At 45.6% G+C, this 19,571-nt stretch overlaps 1 protein-coding gene across 3 annotated transcripts in view; it reads right to left on the reverse strand.

Moving 5' to 3' along the window:
* BCAT1 (branched chain amino acid transaminase 1) overlaps positions 1-19,571 on the reverse strand; it is a 102,662-nt gene that overhangs the window by 65,731 nt on the left and 17,360 nt on the right. Inside the window, exons 1-2 of one of the 3 annotated variants that reach the window (XM_060194538.1) lie at positions 7,420-7,584; positions 7,259-7,330 (exon numbers count right to left, since the gene is read on the reverse strand). In XM_060194538.1, coding sequence (XP_060050521.1) covers positions 7,259-7,330; positions 7,420-7,566 — 219 coding nt within the window. In that variant the 5' untranslated portion in view covers positions 7,567-7,584. Of the gene's footprint in view, positions 1-7,258; positions 7,331-7,419; positions 7,585-19,571 lie in introns of those variants that run through there. The other 2 variants (XM_016185920.2, XM_060194539.1) reach the window with 2 other exon arrangements.

Below are 19,571 nucleotides of genomic sequence, written 5' to 3' on the forward strand. Positions count from 1 at the left end.
TTATCCCCAATGACATGCTCAGTTAGTTTTGATCCTTGAATTCCAGTCCCTTTCCCTTTACACTCTGGAAGAGGTAAGAGGTTGGTTTAATGTCACTGGGAGGCCAAATGTAGCGTTAGAGCCTGTTTTGGGAATGCAGTTTGATTGGAATACATCACATTCTTTTGTCTTTGGGAATGGCATAGTCTACTGTGAGAAAAACCTGTATTTTTGTTTTTTTGTTCTACCAGACCACTGCTCAGCTCTGGCTTATGGTGGGGCAGGGTATTGAACCTAGGAATTTGGAGCCTCAGGCATGAGAGTCTCTTTGCATAACTATTATGCTATCTATCCCCTTCCAGAAAAACTTGTTGTCTTCAAGCCTGAAATATTTACAACCCACCCCAACAAAATCATGTGTCCCCCACCCACTTCACTAAGCTATTTAGGTAAGAACTTTTGACTAGGGCCAGCAAAGCACACAAATCACTGTGCAGAAGGAACCAGGTTTGAGCCCCCTGCCTGCAGGGGGAATGCTTCACCAGTGGTGAAGCAGGTCTGTAGTTGTCTCTTTCTACTTCTCTCTCTCTCTTTTAAATTATATTTTTTACTTATTTAATACTGGTTAGACAGAGAGAAATTGAGGAAGAGGTAGAGAGGGAAAGAGACAGAGAGACACCTGCAGCCGTGCTTCACTCATGAAGCTTTCCCTCTGCAGGTGGGGACCAGGGACTTGGAACCTGGGTCCTTGTGCACTATAATGTGTGCACTTGAACAGGTGGTGCACCACCACCCTGGCCCCCTCTTTCTCCTTTTCTATCTCCCCTTCCCTCTCTGTCCTGTCAAATAGAAGATGAGTGGTCTGGGAGGTGGCGCAGTGATAAAGCTTTGGGCTCTCAAGCATGAGGTCCCGAGTTCAATCCCCGGCAGCACATGTGCCAGAGTGATGTCTGGTTCTTTCTCTCTCCTCCTATCGTTCTCATAAATAAATAAAATCTTAAAAAAAAAGTTGAGAGAAAGGAAGGAGGAAAGAAAGAAGGGAAGAAAGGAGGAAGGTCAGGCAGTGGTGCACCTGGTTAAGCACACAAAGTACGAAGTGCAAGGATTACAGTTCCAGCCACTGGATCCACATCTGCAGAGGAATCACTTCATGAGCAGTTGTCTCTCTCTCTCTCTCTCTCTCCCTCCCTCCCTCTCTCTCTCCCCTTACCCTCTTGATTTAAGGCTGCTTCTATCCATTAAATAAAGATAATAAAAAATAATAAATGGAGGGGGCTGGGCAGTAGCGCAGCAGGATAAGTGCGCATGGCACAAAGCACAAGGACTGGCATAAGAATTGCAGTCCAAGCCCCCAGCTCCCCACTTGCAAGGAGGTTGCTTCACAAGCGGTGAAGCAGGTCTGCAGGTGTCTCCCCCTCTTTCTCTCCCCCCTCTGTCTTCCCTTCCTCTCTCCATTTCTCTCTGTCCTATCCAACAACAGCAGCAACAGTAACAGCAACAAAATGGAATAAATGGCCTCCAAGAACAGTGGATTCAAGAGCCCCAGCAATAACCCTGGAGGCAAAAAAAAAGAGAGAATGAGAGAGAATGGAACTGGGGCACTGGCATAGTAGTTACGCAAAAGACTCTCCTGTCTGAGAGAGGTAACAGGTTCAATCCCCAGCACCACCATCAGCCAAGCTGAGCAGAGATCTGGTGTCTCTGTACCTATCTACCTAGTTAAAATTAAATAAATCAATTATTATATTAAAGAGAGAGGAGGCCAAGCAGTAGTACACCCAGTTAAGCTCACATATTACCAAACACGAGGACCTGGGTTCAAGCAGCCTCCCCTTCCCACTCCCCACCTGAAGCAGGGAAGGGGGGACACACACTTCACAAGTGGCCAGGGAGGCAGGTCTGCAGGTGTCTCGCTTTCTCTCCCCCTATCTCCCCATCCTCTCTCAATGTCTCTGTCCTATCTAATAAAAATTAGAGGAAAAAAATAGAGAAAAGTAAGTGGCTGTCAGGAGCAGTGGATTCATAGCGCAGGCACCAAGCCTCAGCAATAAATAACCCCAGTGGGGGAAAAAAAAAAAAAAGGAAAAAAGGGAGAGAGAGAAAAATATGAAGGCACAATAGAGAACACAGTGGCAAAAAGAATGCAGATTCTAGAAAGAAGGTGCAGGGCAGGGGTTGGGGTTGGGACAAGGGCAGGGTCAGGAGAGCCAGGATTGCAGGGCACAATGACCTGGTGCTCCATGAGTACACACACGCTCCATATAGCTCATTTCCCTGCAGTCCTTAGCCCAGCCTGGCAGGAAGGTAGCCGAGTTATCTCTCTATCCTGGTGGTCTGCAGGGACACTCAGCACAGCACAAAAGGCAAGTCTATAGCACAGAAGTGTCCTGCTGCTTCAGAAGTACAGAAAAGGCAGCCAGTGGCATAGCTGGTTAAGCATATATATTACAGTGCACAAGGACCCAGGTTCAAGCCCCTGGTTCCCACCTGCAGGGGGGAGCTTCACAAGTGGTGAAGCAAGACTGCTCTTTCCTTCCTTATTTCCCCTGATTTCCCCTCTCAGTTTCTCTCTGTCTTTACCCAGTAGTAAGTAAATAAAAATATAAAAAGTAAACTTAAGGGAGTCAGGCGGTAGCGCAGCGGGTTAAGCGCAGGTGGTACAAAGGGCAGACCGGCATAAGGATCCCGGTTCAAGCCCCTGGCTCCCCACCTGCAGGAGAGTCGCTTCACAGGCGGTGAAGCAGGTCTGCAGGTGTCTCTCTCTCTCTCCCTCTCTGTCTTCCCCTCCTTTCTCCATTTCTCTCTGTCCTATCTAACAATGACAACATCAACAACAATAACAACTAAAACAACAATAAAAAAGGGCAACAAAAGGGAAAATAAATATAAGAAAAAAAAATTCAAAAAAAACCCATGTAATAAATAAATAAATAAATAAATTTAAAAAGAGGTAGAGGTAGATAGCATAATGGCTATAGAAAGACAGTCTCTCATGCCTGAGGCTCTAAGGTCCCAGATTCAATCCCCTGTACCACAAGCCAGAGATAGTAGTGCTCAGGTTAAAAAATAAATAACTTGCTTAATGATAACAATAATAAAGTAAATAAGTATGACAGAGGAAGCCAGGCAGTGGCAAACCTGGTTGAACACACACATTTCAGTGTACAAGGAAACATGTTCAAACCCCTGATCCCTACCTACAAGGGAGAATCTTTGCAAATGGTAAAACAGTGCTGCAAGTATCTGTCTGTCTGTCTGTCTCTCTCTCTCCCTCCCTCCTTTCCTTAACCAGGTGTGCCACTGCCTGGCCCCTGGTTGTTTTAATTTTAGATAGAGGCATGGAAAGTGTGTGAAAGAGAACACAGTACACACTTCTGTGCAGTGCAGGATAGGTATGAACCTGGGTTGTGCCTATGGCTAACCAGTGCACTATCCTTGTGAGCTATTTCCCCCTCACCATGTAATCGGGGATGTGCAGTTTTGACCTTATGCTTCTACACTTCCTCTCTGCATCAGTGACACTCACTGTGGATCCTACAGAGGACAGGTTGAGAACATGAATCCGGATCCCCTTTTCAGAACTGGACAAGAACCTCTGAGAGATGGGGATTCTGCTTCTAAGTTACACATGTGATTCTAAGGGCCAAGGAAATAGCTCATTGTTAGGGCACAGGAGTTGTGTCAGCCTGCAGTCCCAGGGGCTCCCCAGGTTCAATCCCCAGCATGCCTATGCCAATGTAATAGTTTCTCTCTATCTCTCTCTCTCTTCTTCCATCCCCTTTGCCTCTGCTCTCACATTCCCTGTGTGTGTGTGTATGTGATTTTTTTTATGCAGTGGCTCAGAATTAATCTAGAGATACTTTTCTTTTAATGGAGAGATATAGGAGAAAGAGAGAGAGATGTGACTGAGACCAGAGCCCTACTCAGCTCTGGCTTAGGGTGGTGCTGGGGATTGAACCTGGGACTTCTGGTTCCCCAGGCATGAGAATCTTTTGCATAACCATTATGCTGTCTCCCCAATCCCTTTCCTCTGTCTCTCATAAAATAAATAAATTTTTAGTAGTAAAAAGTTGTTACTCAAGTGGCTCTGCCTTATGAGTCAGGGCTGAAATCCAACTTACTCCCCTGAAGATCAATGGTCCCGACACCAGCTGTTGAGCTCACATAAACACTCAGGGCATCCCTAAATCAGACAGTGGAAAATATACCCAGGAGCAGAACTCCACGTCAGTGTTGCCTAAAGCTCTGCAAGGAATTCCAGTGCACAGGAAGGGCTGAGAACTGCGACCTGAGAGGTTCAAGGCTCAGGGGTTTGTGAATTCTTAATAAAAAACCAGGATTCTGGGAGTCAGGCGGTAGCACAGTGGGTTAAGTGCACATGGTGCGAAGCACAAGGATTGGCGTAAGGATCCCAGTTCAAGCCCCTGCTCTCCACCTGCAGGGGAGTCGCTTCACAGGCAGTGAAGCAGGTCTGCAGGTGTCTATCTTTCTTTCCCCCTCTCTGTCTTCCCCTCCTCTCTCCATTTCTTTCTGTCCTATCTAACAAGAACATCAGTAACAACAATAATAACTACAACAACAATAAAAAAACAAAGGCAACAAAGGGAAAATAAATTTTTTAAAAAACAGGATTCTTTTTTTTTAACTTTTTTTACATTTATTTCTTATTGGATACAGACAGAGAGAAAGTGAGAGGAGAGGGGGAGATGGAGAAGGAGAGAGACAGAGAAACACCTGTAGACCTACTTCACCACTCATGATGCTTCCCCCCTGCAGGTGGGGACCAGGGGCTTGAACCTGGGTCCTTACCTTGCACACTGTAGTGTGTGCGCTTAACAAAGCGCATCACCACCTGGCCCCCTTCTAAGTCTAAGACCTTGGAAGAAGATAATACAAAAAAGAAAAAGAAAAACCTCACTATGACCCTACCCAGCACTTCCCTGAAGTGATTTCCATGGACAAATTGATTGTGCATTGCTGTTCTCTCCACGTTCTTTGAATCTTCACGACATTCAAAGTCACTGTTTCTCATAGCAGTTAGCATGCTTCCAACCCTCAGATCCCTGTATGACTGACTGGAGCCACAAGGACATTCAAATAGCTCTCCCTTACAACGACTTCCTTGGGAGCCAATACCCTGTATGTTTTCTCTGCAACCCCTCATGCATACAATCAATCACAAGCTGAATCTTTAGCCTTTAGTGTCTATGAACAGCTAAACAGTGAGAGACTTTAAGTCAGAATATTGTCATCAGAGAAGTAAAGGACCCCTTATAAGACTGTGAGAAATATGATGGTTATCACTGGGGACGGGGACATTTAACTGTGCTGGTGAATTTGCTATATAATATACCCCTGTAATGTTTAAATCCTGTAAACCACTATTAAATCACTAGTAAAAAGATAAATAAAGGGGGCCAGGTGGTGGCACACCCAGTTAAGTGCACATAGTATGAAGCGCAAGACCCACACAAAGATCCCGGTTCAAGTCCCTGGCTCCCCACCTGCAGGAGGGTCACTTCACAAGTGGTGAAGCAGGTCTGCTGGTGTCTCTTTCCCCCCCCTCTTTGTCTTCCCCTCCTCTCTCGATTTCTCTCTGTCATGTCCAACAACAGCAATGGCAACAATAACAGCAAGGGCAACCAACTGGGAAAAATGGCCTCCAGGAGCAAGAGATTCATAGTATAGGCAATGAGCCTCAACAATAATCCTGGAGGCAAAAAAAAAAAATTAAAATAATTTCAAATACATGTTTTAAGTAATGACTATTGTTCAGAGACTTTCTTTTAATCCTGAGAGTAGAGATCTTATCTTGAATGTGCCTTTGCTACCCAATGCCCAGCAGACACTGCCCTATAAGAGTGTGTCATGTATGAAATTGATGAGTCAGGTTCACATTCTCTCTGCCCAGACCAGGACGTGAGATCACTGGGACGCTCTGTGCTGAGGACGACAATTGACAGTCACAGACTGGGGCTGGCAGGTGGCAGGGGAGTGGAACCAGGCATCCAGTGTCCAGGGAGACCAAATGCTCAGAAAAAACTAAATATGTCTGGCACTTGTATCCTGGTTTGGCGTTGTGCTTTTACCAGGTTCTCTCTCATGTGCTCTTCATGAACCCTGAAGAAAGAGATTATTCAATAAATAAATAAATAAAGGGCAGGGGGTAGATAGCATAATGGTTATTATGCAAAGATTATCATGCCTGAGGCTCTGAAAACCCCAGGTCCAATCCCCTGCACCACCTTAAGCCAGAGCTCAGCAGGGCTCTGGAAAAGAAGATAGACAGGAAGGAACGGAGGGAAGGTGGGAGGGAAGGAAGGAAGGAAGGGAGGGATGGAGGGAAGCAAGGAAGGAAGGGAGGGGTGGAGGGAGGGAAGGAAGGGAGGGAAGGAGGAGGAAGGAAGAAGAAAGGAAGGAAGAAATCAAGAAAGAAAGAAAAGAGAGGGAGGATGGGAGGAAGAAAGGAAGGGAGGGAGGGAAGAATATATATACACCTCTTAATTGGGTGACCAAGAGATATCTCACCTGGAAGGGTGCCTGCTTAGCCATGTGCTGCAATCCAGGTTCTAGCTGGGGCACTAGGGGAAGCTTTGGAGTTGTGGGTCTCTCTCTTAATAAAAAAAAGTAGAGATCCTATATTAAAAACAGTGTTTTCCGGAGTCAGGCGGTAGTGCAGTGGGTTAAGCACACGTGGCACTAAGCGCAAGGACCAGCAAAACGATGCCGGTTCAAGCCCCTGGCTCCCCACCTGCAGGGGAGTCACTTCACAAGGAAATAAATAAAGAAAAAAGAAAAAAATCCAAAAAAAAAAAATTAAAAAGCAGTGCTTTCATTACAAAACCTTAGGTGCTTAGAGGGGAAAATTTTTTTTTTCACATTTTCCACAAATGATTCCTATGAAATCGAGTAAAACCTCTAGGCTAATGCTCACAAACTAATTCCATTACATACATACATACACACACACACACACACACACACACACACACAGACACACACACACACACACACACTTATGATCTGCGCACTAAATGAAACAGTTAACCACCGGGGTCATTTTTAGAGGGAATGAGCGTAGTGAATCTTTCCCTTTGGTAGTGGAATTAAAAACGCCACTAAACTGAATATCCCACTGGGCCCAAACACCCCACATCTCAACTTAAAGGGGGGGGGGGCGGCCAAGGGGGTTTTGGAATCAGGGGGAAAAAGGTGCTTGCAAATGCCGTCTCCACCACCACCACCACCACCACCCCACCTCTGCCCATTCAGAGCTCACCTTAAATGTCTCCAGCGCGCCTTTGGGTCCTCCTGGGCCGGTGCATTGGGAGACACATCCGTTTTTGCAATCCTTAAGGGAGGGGGAGAAAGGGGGCTTAGGTCAAGCCAGAAGGGTTCCCGGGGTGGGGGGTGGGGGGCTGGAGTTTGCACACCACTGACCATTGCTCGGAGCTGGACTGCAGGTCCTGGGGAGTTGGACAGAACCCAGGAGTACCGGCTCTGGCCGGTGCAGATGAGCGGGCCGGGAGTAAGACGCTTGTGCAGCCTGAGCTCTGCCGGCGGCTCCGCACTGCGGGCTCCAGCCATTTATAGCGCCTGGCTGAGGGCGCGCGCCCACGTGGCCTGTCAATCACTGCGCACAATGGCCAGGCCCGGGTGAGGGATGGGGGGCCTGGGCGGACCCTTTTCTCCTCCGCTGCGGTGTCCCCCGCCCCAGAATTTCTTGTCCAATTCTAAAGGGCCTAAAGGAAGCGGAATTAGGGCGGGTGGGGGAAACTTAGACCCCTCCCTCTCGCCCACCCACCCCCATTTTTTTTTGAAGCAGATTCATTTGCAAAATGGGGGTGGGGGGCTGGGTAAGGGAAGGAGCCCAGAAAGCTGAAAGTTGAGGGTGCAAGCATTTTAGGGGTGGAACCCCCGCTCCTTGGCGAAGTCCCCGCCCGAGGACTCTCCTCCTCTTGCAGGATTGGAGGGGGTCGGGGGCCTCACAGGCGGATACTCGGGGTGTGGGGCTGGATAGAAGAGGGAGGAGAGGCCGAGATGGGAGGTGGAAAGGGGGGGTGATGCAATCTCAGGGTCACCCCTTCCTCTACCCTGCCCCCACCAAAGTGGACGCCCGGGGGTTGGAGTACCTGGCCAGCCTTATGGAGGTCTGCGGGGCTGCGAAGGAAGGCGACACGCAGCGCGCGGCCATTCGCGACAGAGGGTGGCACCCCACAGACCCCCCCCCACCAAAGCCCCGCGCAGGGAGCCACGCAGCATTGCGAGCAACTCCACCAGCATCCCTACCAGCTCCAGCCCGGGAGAGTTTAAAGTGTAGACACCCCTGTGTGAGCGCCCCGGAAACGTCTTCAATCCTCTCCCCCCCACCACCACCACCAAGGCGTCTTGGGGAGGGAGAATGAATGACATCCGGTGGGTTCTGGGACCCAGTCTGCAGGTGGGGTGGGCCAATGGCGCCTGCCCAAGTCGGGGTGCTGGGAGCAGAGGTGCAACTGAGACTTCTCAAGAGGGTTTGTGATGGCAGTATGTGGGAACCTGGGGTTGGAGCTTTGACTGGGTTTGACAAAAGGAAAAAGAAGAGTTGCCTTGATTTGATTTATCTTGATTTGCCTAGCTTTTTTTTGCTTTGCTTTGCTTTGATTTGATTTGATTTGATTTGATTTGATTTGATTTGATTTGATTTGATTTGATTTGATTTGAGAGGGAGAAAGTGTGAAAGAGATGGCAACACCAAAGCTTCCTTCAAGGTGATAGCAGGTCCCCTTGCTACTGCTTCTAAGGCCTTCTCCCTGAGAGATGCGAGCCTGAACGACAGGCAAGTCCTGAGCTTTTAAACGCAATGGAGTCAGAAGATGGCACAGAGGTAGTGCATCAGACTTGCTGCCCTAGGTGGCCACCCTCCAGAGGTCACTGGTTCAGTCTCAGTACCTGCCATTAGCCAGAGCTGTGCAGTGCTCTGGACTCACTCTCTCTCTCTCTCCCATAAAATAATAAAGACAAATATTTTTTGAATTAGTAAATCTTATTTATTTATTTATTTATTTATTTATTGTCACCATGATTATTGCTGGGGCTCCGTGCTGGTACTATGAATCCACCACTCCTGGCAGCCTTTTTTTTTTCTGTTTTATTTGACAGGACAGATAGAAATTGAGAAAGGAGGGGCGATAGAGAAGGAGAGAGAGAGAGACACTTGCAGACCTGCTTCACTGCTTGTAAAACGTCTCTCCTACAGGTAGGGAGCAGGGGCTCAAACCCAGGTCCTTGTACATGGTATGTGCATTTAGTCTATTGAACCATTGTCTGACCCTGGAAATTAGTAAATCTTAAAAAGAAAAAATGGGGCAAGGGAGATAGCATAATGGTTCTGCAAAGAGACTCTCATGCCTGAGGCTCCAAAGCTGATCAGTGTTCTGATCAGTGTGCTGGTAAAAAAAAAAAAAAAAAAAAGTTAATTTATACACATACACATATGTAGTAGTGAGTCATGGTGATTGAGTATTGGGGAATAGGGAGAAGTTTACATCAAATCTCATTTCCATGGAATTGCTTTTCTACTTTCCTCAAGATAAAATAGCTCTTATCAACCTTACAACATTCACTTCCTCCCTTCTTCCCCTCCACACAGAAAAGCCTTCTAACAGGGCACCACCCTGGAGGTCACAACAAGACCAAGCAGATCACAAGCCCTCAGAATGGGTTCAGCTGCTAGAAAGTCCAGTTACCTTCTTAGAAAAATCTAAAATCAAATCTAGAATAAGTCTCTCACCGCCCTAGAGCAGTGGATAAAGCAATGGACTCTCAAGCATGAGGTCCCGAGTGTGACCCCTAGCATCTATCATATGTGCCAGGGTTGCTCTGGTTCTCTCTCTTGTATAAATAAATATTTTAAATGAGGGGCCAAGCAGAGACACACCTGGTAGAGTGCACATGTTCCAATGTGTGATGACTGAAGTTCAAGACCCAGATCCCCACCTACAAGGGGAGAAGCTTCACTGGTTGTGAAACAGTGTTGCAAGTGTTTTTCTCTCTCCCTATCTTTAATCTCTTCCCTCTCAATTTCCTTCTCTGTCCAATAAGTAAATAATATTAAGGGTAGGGTGGTGGCACACCTGTTTAAGCACACACATTACAGTGCACAAGGACGGGGGTTCAAGTCCCTGGTCTCCACCAGCAGGGGGGAAGCTTGAGGAGTGGTGAAGGTCTGCAAGTGTCTTTCTGTCTCTTTCCCCATTTCCCCCTCCCCTCAATTTCTCTGTCTCTATCCGATAATATATAAATATTTAAAATAATAGTATTAAACTATTTTAAATAAAACAGTATTATTTAAATACAGCTTGAGGGGCTGAGTAGACAACATAATGGTTGCGTAAAGACTCTCATGCCTGAGGCTCTGAGGTCCCATGTTCTATCCCCAGCACCACCATCAGCCAGAGCAGAGCAGGGCTCTCTGGTCTTTCTATGTTTCAATGTGTGTCTCTCTAGTTAAAATAAAATTAATAAATAAATAATACTTTTGTTTTATTTTTTTTTTAATTTATTCCCTTTTGTTGCCCTTGTTGTTTTATTGTAGTTATTATTGTTGTTGTTATTGATGTCGTTGTTGTTGCATAGGACAGAGAGAAATGGAGAGAGGGAGGGGAAGACAGAGAGGAGGAGAGAAAGATAGACACCTGCAGACCTGCTTCACCGCCTGTGAAGCGACTCCCCTGCAGGTGGGGAGCCGGGGTTCGAACCGGGATCCTTATACCGGTCCTTGTGCTTTGCGCCACCCGCGCTTAACCCGCTGCGCTACCACCCGACTCCCCAATAAATAATACTCTTAAAACAGCTTAAGTTAACTCCAAGGATGCCAGTTTGTGGTCCCTGTCCAGAGCTTTAGAGGAAGTGGTCTTAGTGGGAGAATTTGAAATAACATGTCTGTGTTTATGAAGGATGATTTTTAAACATCTACACCACACATTCATTCAAAGCCTGTGATCTCAAAGACAGACATTGCACAATGCCAATTTTCTTACTATTCTGAACACTAGCTGTACATTCCTTACCCCCACCCCTTTTCAGACAAGAAAGCAGAGACAAACAATCACAGTGTTATTTTTAAAATTACACACACTGCCCTCACCACTTCCCTACCCCTGGCCCCTTCTCAGTCAGGCTGGGTGAAAAGGCCATCTGTTTGTTAACTGCTTCCACTGAAGTGTTTCTAGTCACTCCTCCTTGGAGGGACTATGATTTGACTTCTGTTCTGTTATCCTGCATTTTTCTCAAGCCACAATGGTTTTGCTTCCTGTGCATTTTCAGGGCAGTGCCTGTATGCAACAAGGCCCAAAAACATCTGTCTGTCGACCTCTCCTGAGCCATTAAAGGATATATATATATATATATATATATATATATATATATATATATATATATATATATATGAAAGAGAGAAAGGAAGGAAGGAAGGGAGGAAGGAAGGCAGGCAGGCAGGCAGGCAGGCAGGAAGGGAGGGAGGGAGGGAGGGAGGGAGGGAGGGAGGGAAAGAAATCTGGGAGGCCAGGTTAAGTGCACATAGTACTAAGCAAAGCATCTGTGTTCAAGCCCCCAGCTCCCCACCTGCAGGGGGATTGCTTCACAAGTGGTGAAGCAGGTTTGCAGGTGTCTGTCTTCCCCTCCCCTCTCAATTTCTCTCTATCCTATCTAACAAAATGGGAGGGGGGGAAATGGTTGCTAAAAGTGGATTCCTGTGCTGGCCCCAGGGATGATGACCTTGAAGGAAAAAAAAAAAGGAGGAAGAGGAGGTGAAGAAGAGAAAAATCTGTCTGCAGGCTTTATTCTGAATGTAGCATTTGGAGGTGAGGTTCTGCAGGTGCCATGTGAATATGCCTCCACTCCCTCTATAAACCCCCCCCCACACACACACACACACACTGCCACTAGCCAGCTGGGGAAGTAGCACTATGTTTTGTTTTGTTTTGTTTTTCAATTATCTTTATTTATTTATTGACTAGAAGTAGCCAGAAATTGAAAGGGAAGGGGGAAGGGGAGATAGAGAAGGAAAGAGACAGACACCTGCAGCTCTGCTTCACCAGTTGTGAAGCTTTCCCCCTGCAGGTGCTTAAACCCAGGGCCTTGAGCATTGTAACAGCTATGCCACCACCCTCCCCCAGGAATGGTGCAGAGCAAGGGAGAATGCAGGATGATGTATTAGGAAGCTGTGGCCTGTTTCAGCAGACCCAAAGACTTGAAAGGAGGTTGGAGGAGGCCAGGGAAGCTGATAGAGGTGGCAACTTGTGGAGGGAGGGGTATGAGGCACCTGTCTTAGGGACATGTGACAGGGTGCCCCAGTGACAACAATCTTGTAAAGCAACATTTTCTCTACACAGGCAATGGGGGAGAGTTCAGAAGTCAGGAAAAGTGCCTTTTAGTCTAGTAGCACTTCTTTTTGGCTTAAAGAGACAGATCCTTAGGGCTTTTCACTAAGCAGTTTTGCAAGTGGGGCCCTGGTGGCCAGTTGGTGGTGCACCTAGTTCAGTGCACACGTTAGAATGTGCAAGGGCCTGGGGTTCCAGCCCCTGGTCCTCACCTATAGGGAGGAAGCTTCACCAGTGCTTCACCAGGGCTGCAATTGTCTCTCTTTCTGTCTCTATATCCCATTCTCTCTCAATTTCTGGCTGTCTCTATCCAATAAGTATAGTAGAAAAAAATTAAAGAAAAGAATAGAAGAAATCGGGAGTCGGGCTGTAGCGCAGCGGGTTAAGCGCAGGTGGCGCAAAGCACAAGGACCGGCATAAGGATCCGGGTTCGAACCCCGGCTCCCCACCTGCAGGGGAGTCGCTTCACAGGTGGTGAAGCAGGTCTGCAGGTGTCTATCTTTCTCTCCTCCTCTCTGTCTTCCCCTCCTCTCTCCATTTCTCTCTGTCCTATCCAACAACAACAACAATAATAACTACAACAATAAAACAACAAGGGCAACGAAAGGGAATAAATAAATTAATTAATTAAAATTAAAAAAAAAAAAGAATAGAAGAAATCAAGTGGGAGGGCCATAGCTACTTTCAGGTTTTAAAATCTTAATGCTTGGGCTGAGGAGGCAACATAATGGTTATGCCTGAAGCTCTAAGGTCCCAGGTTTAGTCCCCAATGCTCTGGTGTCTCTTCTCTCTGTATCACTTTCATTAAAATAAATAAATATATTTTCAAAATAATGAAAATAAATAAGGTCTTGTTGCTAGGCATAGGATGGTGGTGCACCTGGCTAAATGCACACATTACAGTGCACAAAGACCAAGGTTCATAGAGACTACAGGTGTCTCTCTTTCTTCCTCTCTGTCTTCCCCTCCCTTTCAATTTATATCTTTATCTAATGTAAAAAATCAATTAATTAAAAGGCCTATTGTTTGCTTTGAGAAATGTTTTATTATTTTAAGTAAATAAGAAATAGAAAAAGAAGAAATAGAAGGAGAGAAAGAGGAAGGGAGGGAGGGAAAGAAAGAGAAAAAAGAGAAAAGATAAGAGAGAGGGGGGAGAGAGAGAGAAAGGTCAGGAGGTACATTTGAAGGCAAGTAGGGAGGGCCCAAGGCTTTCAGGGCTCCCCTCCTCTGGACCTGGCATCTCAGGCATCTTCCTAGAACAAAGCCTGTAACTGGTCTTTGTGATTCTTTAGTATTTCAAACGGGTGAAGCCAAAGGAATGGGGTGGGGGCTGGAGTCCCATAAACTAATTTAATTTTCCAAGTTTCCTTATAGCAAATTAAGAATGAATTGAAGGGAATTTATCAATCTCGGGTTGCCTCCCTCCACAGGAATTTATCAGACAGTCCAGGCCTTGGGGAACACCCTTTTCAACATCTGAAGTTTTTTTCTTTTCTTTTTTTAATGTCCCAAAGAAAGGGATGATAAAATACAGTTGGAAAGTGAGTCCCAGGGCTAGAGAGACAACATAATGGTTCTGGCAAGACTCATGCCTGAGGCTCCAGAGTCCTGGGTTCAGTTCCCAGCACCACCATCAGCTAAGGCTGAACAGTGCTCTGGTAGCTCTCTGTGTCTATCTTTCTCTCTGTCATTATAAGTAAAAAAATAAAATAAAATAAGATAGGGTAGGGGTAGATAACATAATGGTTATACAAAGGGACTATCCAGGCTGAGGCTCCCAGGTTCAATACCCCATATCACCGTAAACCAGAGTTGAACTGTGCTCTGGTTAAAAAAAAAAAAAAAAAAAAGTGAGCTCCAGGAAAAGATTGGGTGATGAAATGAAACCATGCATGTGGTGATTTTTTTTTCATTTCTTTATTTAATTTTACTGAGACCGAGATATAGAAAGAGGATTGAGCTGAGGGCCTCAGACATGTACGTTGTTTGCATAATCATTATGCTGTCTCCCCAGCCCCACATGGTGATTTACAGAGTCAAAGCACCAGTCAAAACATGACTGTCACAAAGACATACAACCAATTTTCAGTGACTTTTTTTGAGGGATATCAACAACTGCGCCCTGCTAAACACCACCCCCCACTCTGCCACCCCTTTTTTTCTTTCTTTCTTTTCTAATAGAGACAGAGAGAAATAGAGAGATAGAGAGACAGAGGAGAGACACCTGCAGCACTGTTCCACCTTTCATGAAAATGAGTGGGCACTGGTACCTAAACCCAGGTCCTCACAGATGACAATGTGTGTTCTACCGGGTGCACCACTGCCAGGCTCCTATTTGACTCTACAGAGATGATAGATAGATAGATAGATAGATAGATAGATAGATAGATAGATAGATAGATAGACAGACAGGCAGATAGACAGACACAAGTGCACCAAAGCTTTCTGGGGGCTGGACTTGAACCTGGGTCTCACACACATGGCAAAGCAACTCACTATCCAAGTAAACTATTTCACCAGCCCTCTAATTCATTTCTTACGATTTTATTTCATGGGACAGTGACTTTGACATGGAAGGGATGGAAAGAGGAGGAAGAGAGAGAAAAAGAGAGGAAGAGAGACAGGCCAGAGCGCCACTCTGCTATATATAGTGGCAGGGAATGGACCAGTAGCTTCATGCATACAAGTCCTGTACTCTACCAGCTGAACTGTTTAACTCATTGAATGAAGTCAACAGCACCGACATCAAAACCACTTCAAAAAAATTTCAGGGGCCAGGTGGTGGCACACCTGGTTAAGTGCACACACTACAGAGCACAAGGACCTAGGTTCAAGTCCCTGGTCCCCATCTGCCTGGGGAAAGCTTCACAAGTTGTGAAGCAGGGCTGCAGGTGTCTGTCTCTTCTCTATCTCCCCCTCACCTCTCAGTTTCCTTCTGTCTCTATCCAATAATAAATAAAAAATAAAATAAATATTAAAGAAATAATTTTTTAAAAGAAATTTCTGGCCCGGGAATAGTGAAATAAAGTGAGCAAAAGATAAAAAAAAAAAAAAAACTGGCTTCTCCTACAGTAAGAGAGAGAAGTTAAGTGAATTATAATCATCCAAATTTATTTTTTAAAAATATTTTATTTATTTTATTTTAGTAAGCGAGATATAGAGCTAGAAAGAGACCAGACCACTGCTCAGCTCTAGTCTGTGGTGGTGTTGGAGATTGAACCTGGGACTTTAGAGCCTCGGGCATGAAAGTCTTTTTGCACAACCATTTTACTATCTCCCCAGCCCCAAATTTCTTTATTATTTTTTAAAGATCTATTTATTTAATGATAGAGAGAACCAGTGCATCATCACTCTGACTCATGTGGACTGGGGATGGAACTAGAAGCCTCATGCTTATAAGTCTAGTGTTCTGGCCACTGTGCCACCACACCCCCAGCCTTCCCAGACCACTGACCAGAATTTCTTTGCATATCTACAGATAAAAAATAAAATCCAAAAGCAATCAAGTGGTTCAGAAATACAGTGAGAGGCCCCTTGGAATCTTAAGAATAAGAAAAAGTATTGGAGGGGCCAGGCCATGGTACATCGGGTTAAAGGCATAGTACTAAACATTAGGCCCTGAAGAAGGACCCAGGTTCAAGCCCCCGCTCCCCACCTGCATTAGGGACACTTCACAAGAGTTGAAGCAGGTCTTCAGGTGTCTTATCTTTCTCTCTCCTTCTCTATCACACCCCATTCCTTCACAATTTCTCTCTTTCCTATCAAATAAAAAGGGAAAATAATATTAACAATAAAGGAAAACAGCCACCAGAAGCCGTGGATTTGTAGTGTAGGCAAGGAGCCCCAGCAGTAACCCTGGAGGCAAAAAGAAAGGAAGAAAGAAAGAAAGAAAGAAAGAAAGAAAGGAAGAAAGAAAGAAAGAAAGAAAGAAAGAAAGAAAGAAAGAAAGACACCAAAGAGGGAAAGGCACAGCCCTCTCTTACATCTTCAAGGCTTGTTTCCAGAACACTTAAGGAAGCCCAACCCTATAGATGTCCAAGTCCCTTTCCTATAATCTATAACATTCTCCTACACACAATACCTGATGCAGTGTAAATACTATGTAAATAGTCGTTAGCTTGCATAATCTGAGGTGCTGGGCACTGCACCCAGTTAAGTGCACATAGTACTGAGTGCAAGGACCTGGTCAAGGACCCAGGTTTGAGGCCCCGGCTTCCCACCTGCAGTGCTGGGGGGAGGGGGGGCACTTCGCAAGCGGTGAAGCAGGTCTGCAGGTCTTTCTTTCTCTCTCCCTCTCTGGCTTCCCCTTCCTTAGCAATTTCTCTCTGTTCTATCCAATAAAGTGGGGGGGAAAATGGCTGCTAGGATCAGTGGATTTGTAGTGCCAGCTCCCAGCCCCAGCGATAACCCTGGAGGCAAAAAAAAAAGGGGGGGTGGGAGATTGCTTAGTGTAGGGAATAATGACTCCAAAGTCCATCCATACTCAGATGCAGGCAGGATAGGCATAACTAGGCAAGACAGACTTTCCTGTCCTGCTAGCTGGTTCCAAGAATGTGGACTCCTGCACACAGAGCCATCTTCAGGTTACTTTTGAACTGCATTAATCTTTTGGAAAGAATCAGTGCAGGGGCTGGGCAGTGGCGCACCTGGTTGAGTGCACATTTCACCATGCTCAAGGACCCAGGTTCGAGCCCCTGCTCACCACCTGCGGGGGAGACACTTCAAGAGCGGTGAAGCAGGTCTGCAAGTATCTGTCTTTCTTTCTCACTTTCTATCTCTCCTTCCCCTCCTAGTTTCTGTCTGTCAAATCAAATAGAAAGAAAAAAAAAAATGGAACAGTGGATTTGTAGTGCAGGCACCGAGCCCCAGCAATAACCCTGATAAGAAAAGGAAAGGGAGGGTGGTTAGCATAATGGTTATATAAAGTGACTTTCATGCCTGAGGCTTTCAAGTCTCAGATTCAATCCCCCACACCACCATAAGCCAGAGCTGAGCAGTACTCTGATAAAAAAAAAAAAAGAAAGAAAAAGAAAAAGAAAAAAGAAAAGAAAAGAAAAGAAAGGAAAAAAGAAAAAAGAAAAGAAAGGAGGCAGGTGGTAGCACACTAGGTTAAGTGCACATGGTTCAAAGGACAAGAATCCCAATTTGAGCCAATTCCCGATCTGTAGGGGGTTCGCTTTACAAGCAGTGAAGCAGGTCTACAGATGTCCATCTTTCTCTCCCCCTCTCTGTCTTCCCCTCCTCTCTCAATTTCTCTCTGTCCTATCCAACAACAACAACAACAGCAATAACAACAAGGGCAACAGAAATGGGAAAAATGACCTCCAGGAGCAGTGGATTCATAGTGCAGGCACCAAGCCCCAGTAATAAGCCTGGAGGCAAAAAAAAAAATGAAAAAAGAGAAGAAAAGAAAAGAAAAGAAAAGAAAAAGAAAGGGGAGGGGGAGGAAAGGAGGAAGGGGATCAATGAAAATGCTTTTCCTGTGGGTTTGGTATATGCTCAGGAAAATACAAATTTTAAAAAATCAAAACTTTTCTCCACTACACCCTTGTTGCTCTGTCTGAGGTTAAGGGAGCATGGATACTTTGCTCCCTCCTCTGTGAGATGTTCCACAGATGCAGTGAGAGTTCACTGAGCTTTCTGATGGTGGATGTGCCTTGTGTGTGAGTCACTCCCACTGCACTCTACACAAACTTCCAGGACTCTGCTTCCATTATAGACAAGAGAGAGTTGCTGAATCACGTGTCCACCCTCCTCCATGTTCCTCTCTGAGCTTCCAGATGACTCCTAGGCCTGGAGTGGACAAGGTGAAGGTCTTTAAACTAAAGCCTCTACTTCAGCAACCTGATTTCCTGCTGGCTTATTAGCAGGAAGCCAAACTTGTGTATCCAGTGCTCCCTCCAGCTCCACCCCTCTCTCCCCCACCCCACCCCCCCAGAGGAGTTACTCCAAGACTAGCTGGGGGCAGTTATTGATTGCATCTCTTTATGCCTGGGTGGTTTTTGTGGCTTGCTGGAGAATCTGAAAGGAATGAAAGACAAGCTTTTCCTTTGAAGAGAGGAATGGAATGGGGGTGAAGGGGTGTGAGAGTAGAGACAGGGACAAGAGAAAGGGCAGGGAGCTTCTGCAGACAAGCCTGGGGCAAGGCTTAGGGCTGAGATACTGGAAGTAGACTGGCCTCCGAAACTTTGTCTGACCAACAGGACTTGGGACAATTTCCTATATCCCCTGGAGCATGGATTCTGCAGGTTGAAGAATGATAATTTCAGATTTAAAAAATGTAGCGAGGCCAGGTGGTGGTGCACTTGGTTGAGCATACATGTTACAATGCGCAAGAACCCAGGTTCAAGCCGCTGGTCCCCACCTGCAGGGGAAAAGTGGTGAAGCAGGGCTGCCGGTGTTTCTCTGTCTCTCTCTCTATCTCCCCCTTCCCTCTCAGTTTCTGGCTGTTTCTAAAATTAAAAAAGAAAGAAAAAAAATGTAGCTATCAGATCAATTGGACATTACATTAAACAATATTAAACAAATTTATTTTTTCTTTTTCTTAGCCAGAGCACTGTTCAGCTCTGGCTTATGGTGGTGCGGGGGATTGAACCTGGGACTTTAGAACTTTGGAGCTTCAGGCATGAGAGTCTGTTTGCATAACCATTATGCTATCTACCCTCTGCCCTTTTTTTAAAAAAAAGATTTTATTTATTTATTTATTTATTTATGATAAATGATTGGAGAGAAAGAACCAGACATCACTCTGGTACATGTGCTGCCGGAGATTGAACTCAAGATCTCATGCTTGAGAGTCCAGTGCACAACTTCCTGGACCACTTTTTTTTTTTGACCAGAGCACTGACAGCTCTGGCTTAGTGGTGTAGGGGATTGAACCTAGGGCATTGGAGCTTCAGGCATGAGAGTCTATTTGCATAACCATTATGCTATCTAAAAAACTGAAAGAAAAATGATGATTTAGTTTTACATGTATTTACTCTTTAAAAATAGTTAACTCGTGGGGTCAGGCGGTGGCACACCTGGTTAAGCGCACACATTACAGTGTGTAAGGACCCGGGTTCAAGCCCCTGGTCCCCACCTGCAGGGGTAAAGCTTCACAAGTGGAGAAGCAGGGCTGCAAGTGTTTCTCTATCTCTCTCTCTCTTTCTTTTTTTTTTTTTTATATTTATTTATTTACTTTTCCTTTTGCTGCCCTTGTTTTTTATTGTTGTTGTAGTTATTATTGTT

Source organism: Erinaceus europaeus, chromosome 7 (assembly GCF_950295315.1).
Source record: "Erinaceus europaeus chromosome 7, mEriEur2.1, whole genome shotgun sequence".
Lineage (NCBI taxonomy): Eukaryota > Metazoa > Chordata > Mammalia > Eulipotyphla > Erinaceidae > Erinaceus > Erinaceus europaeus.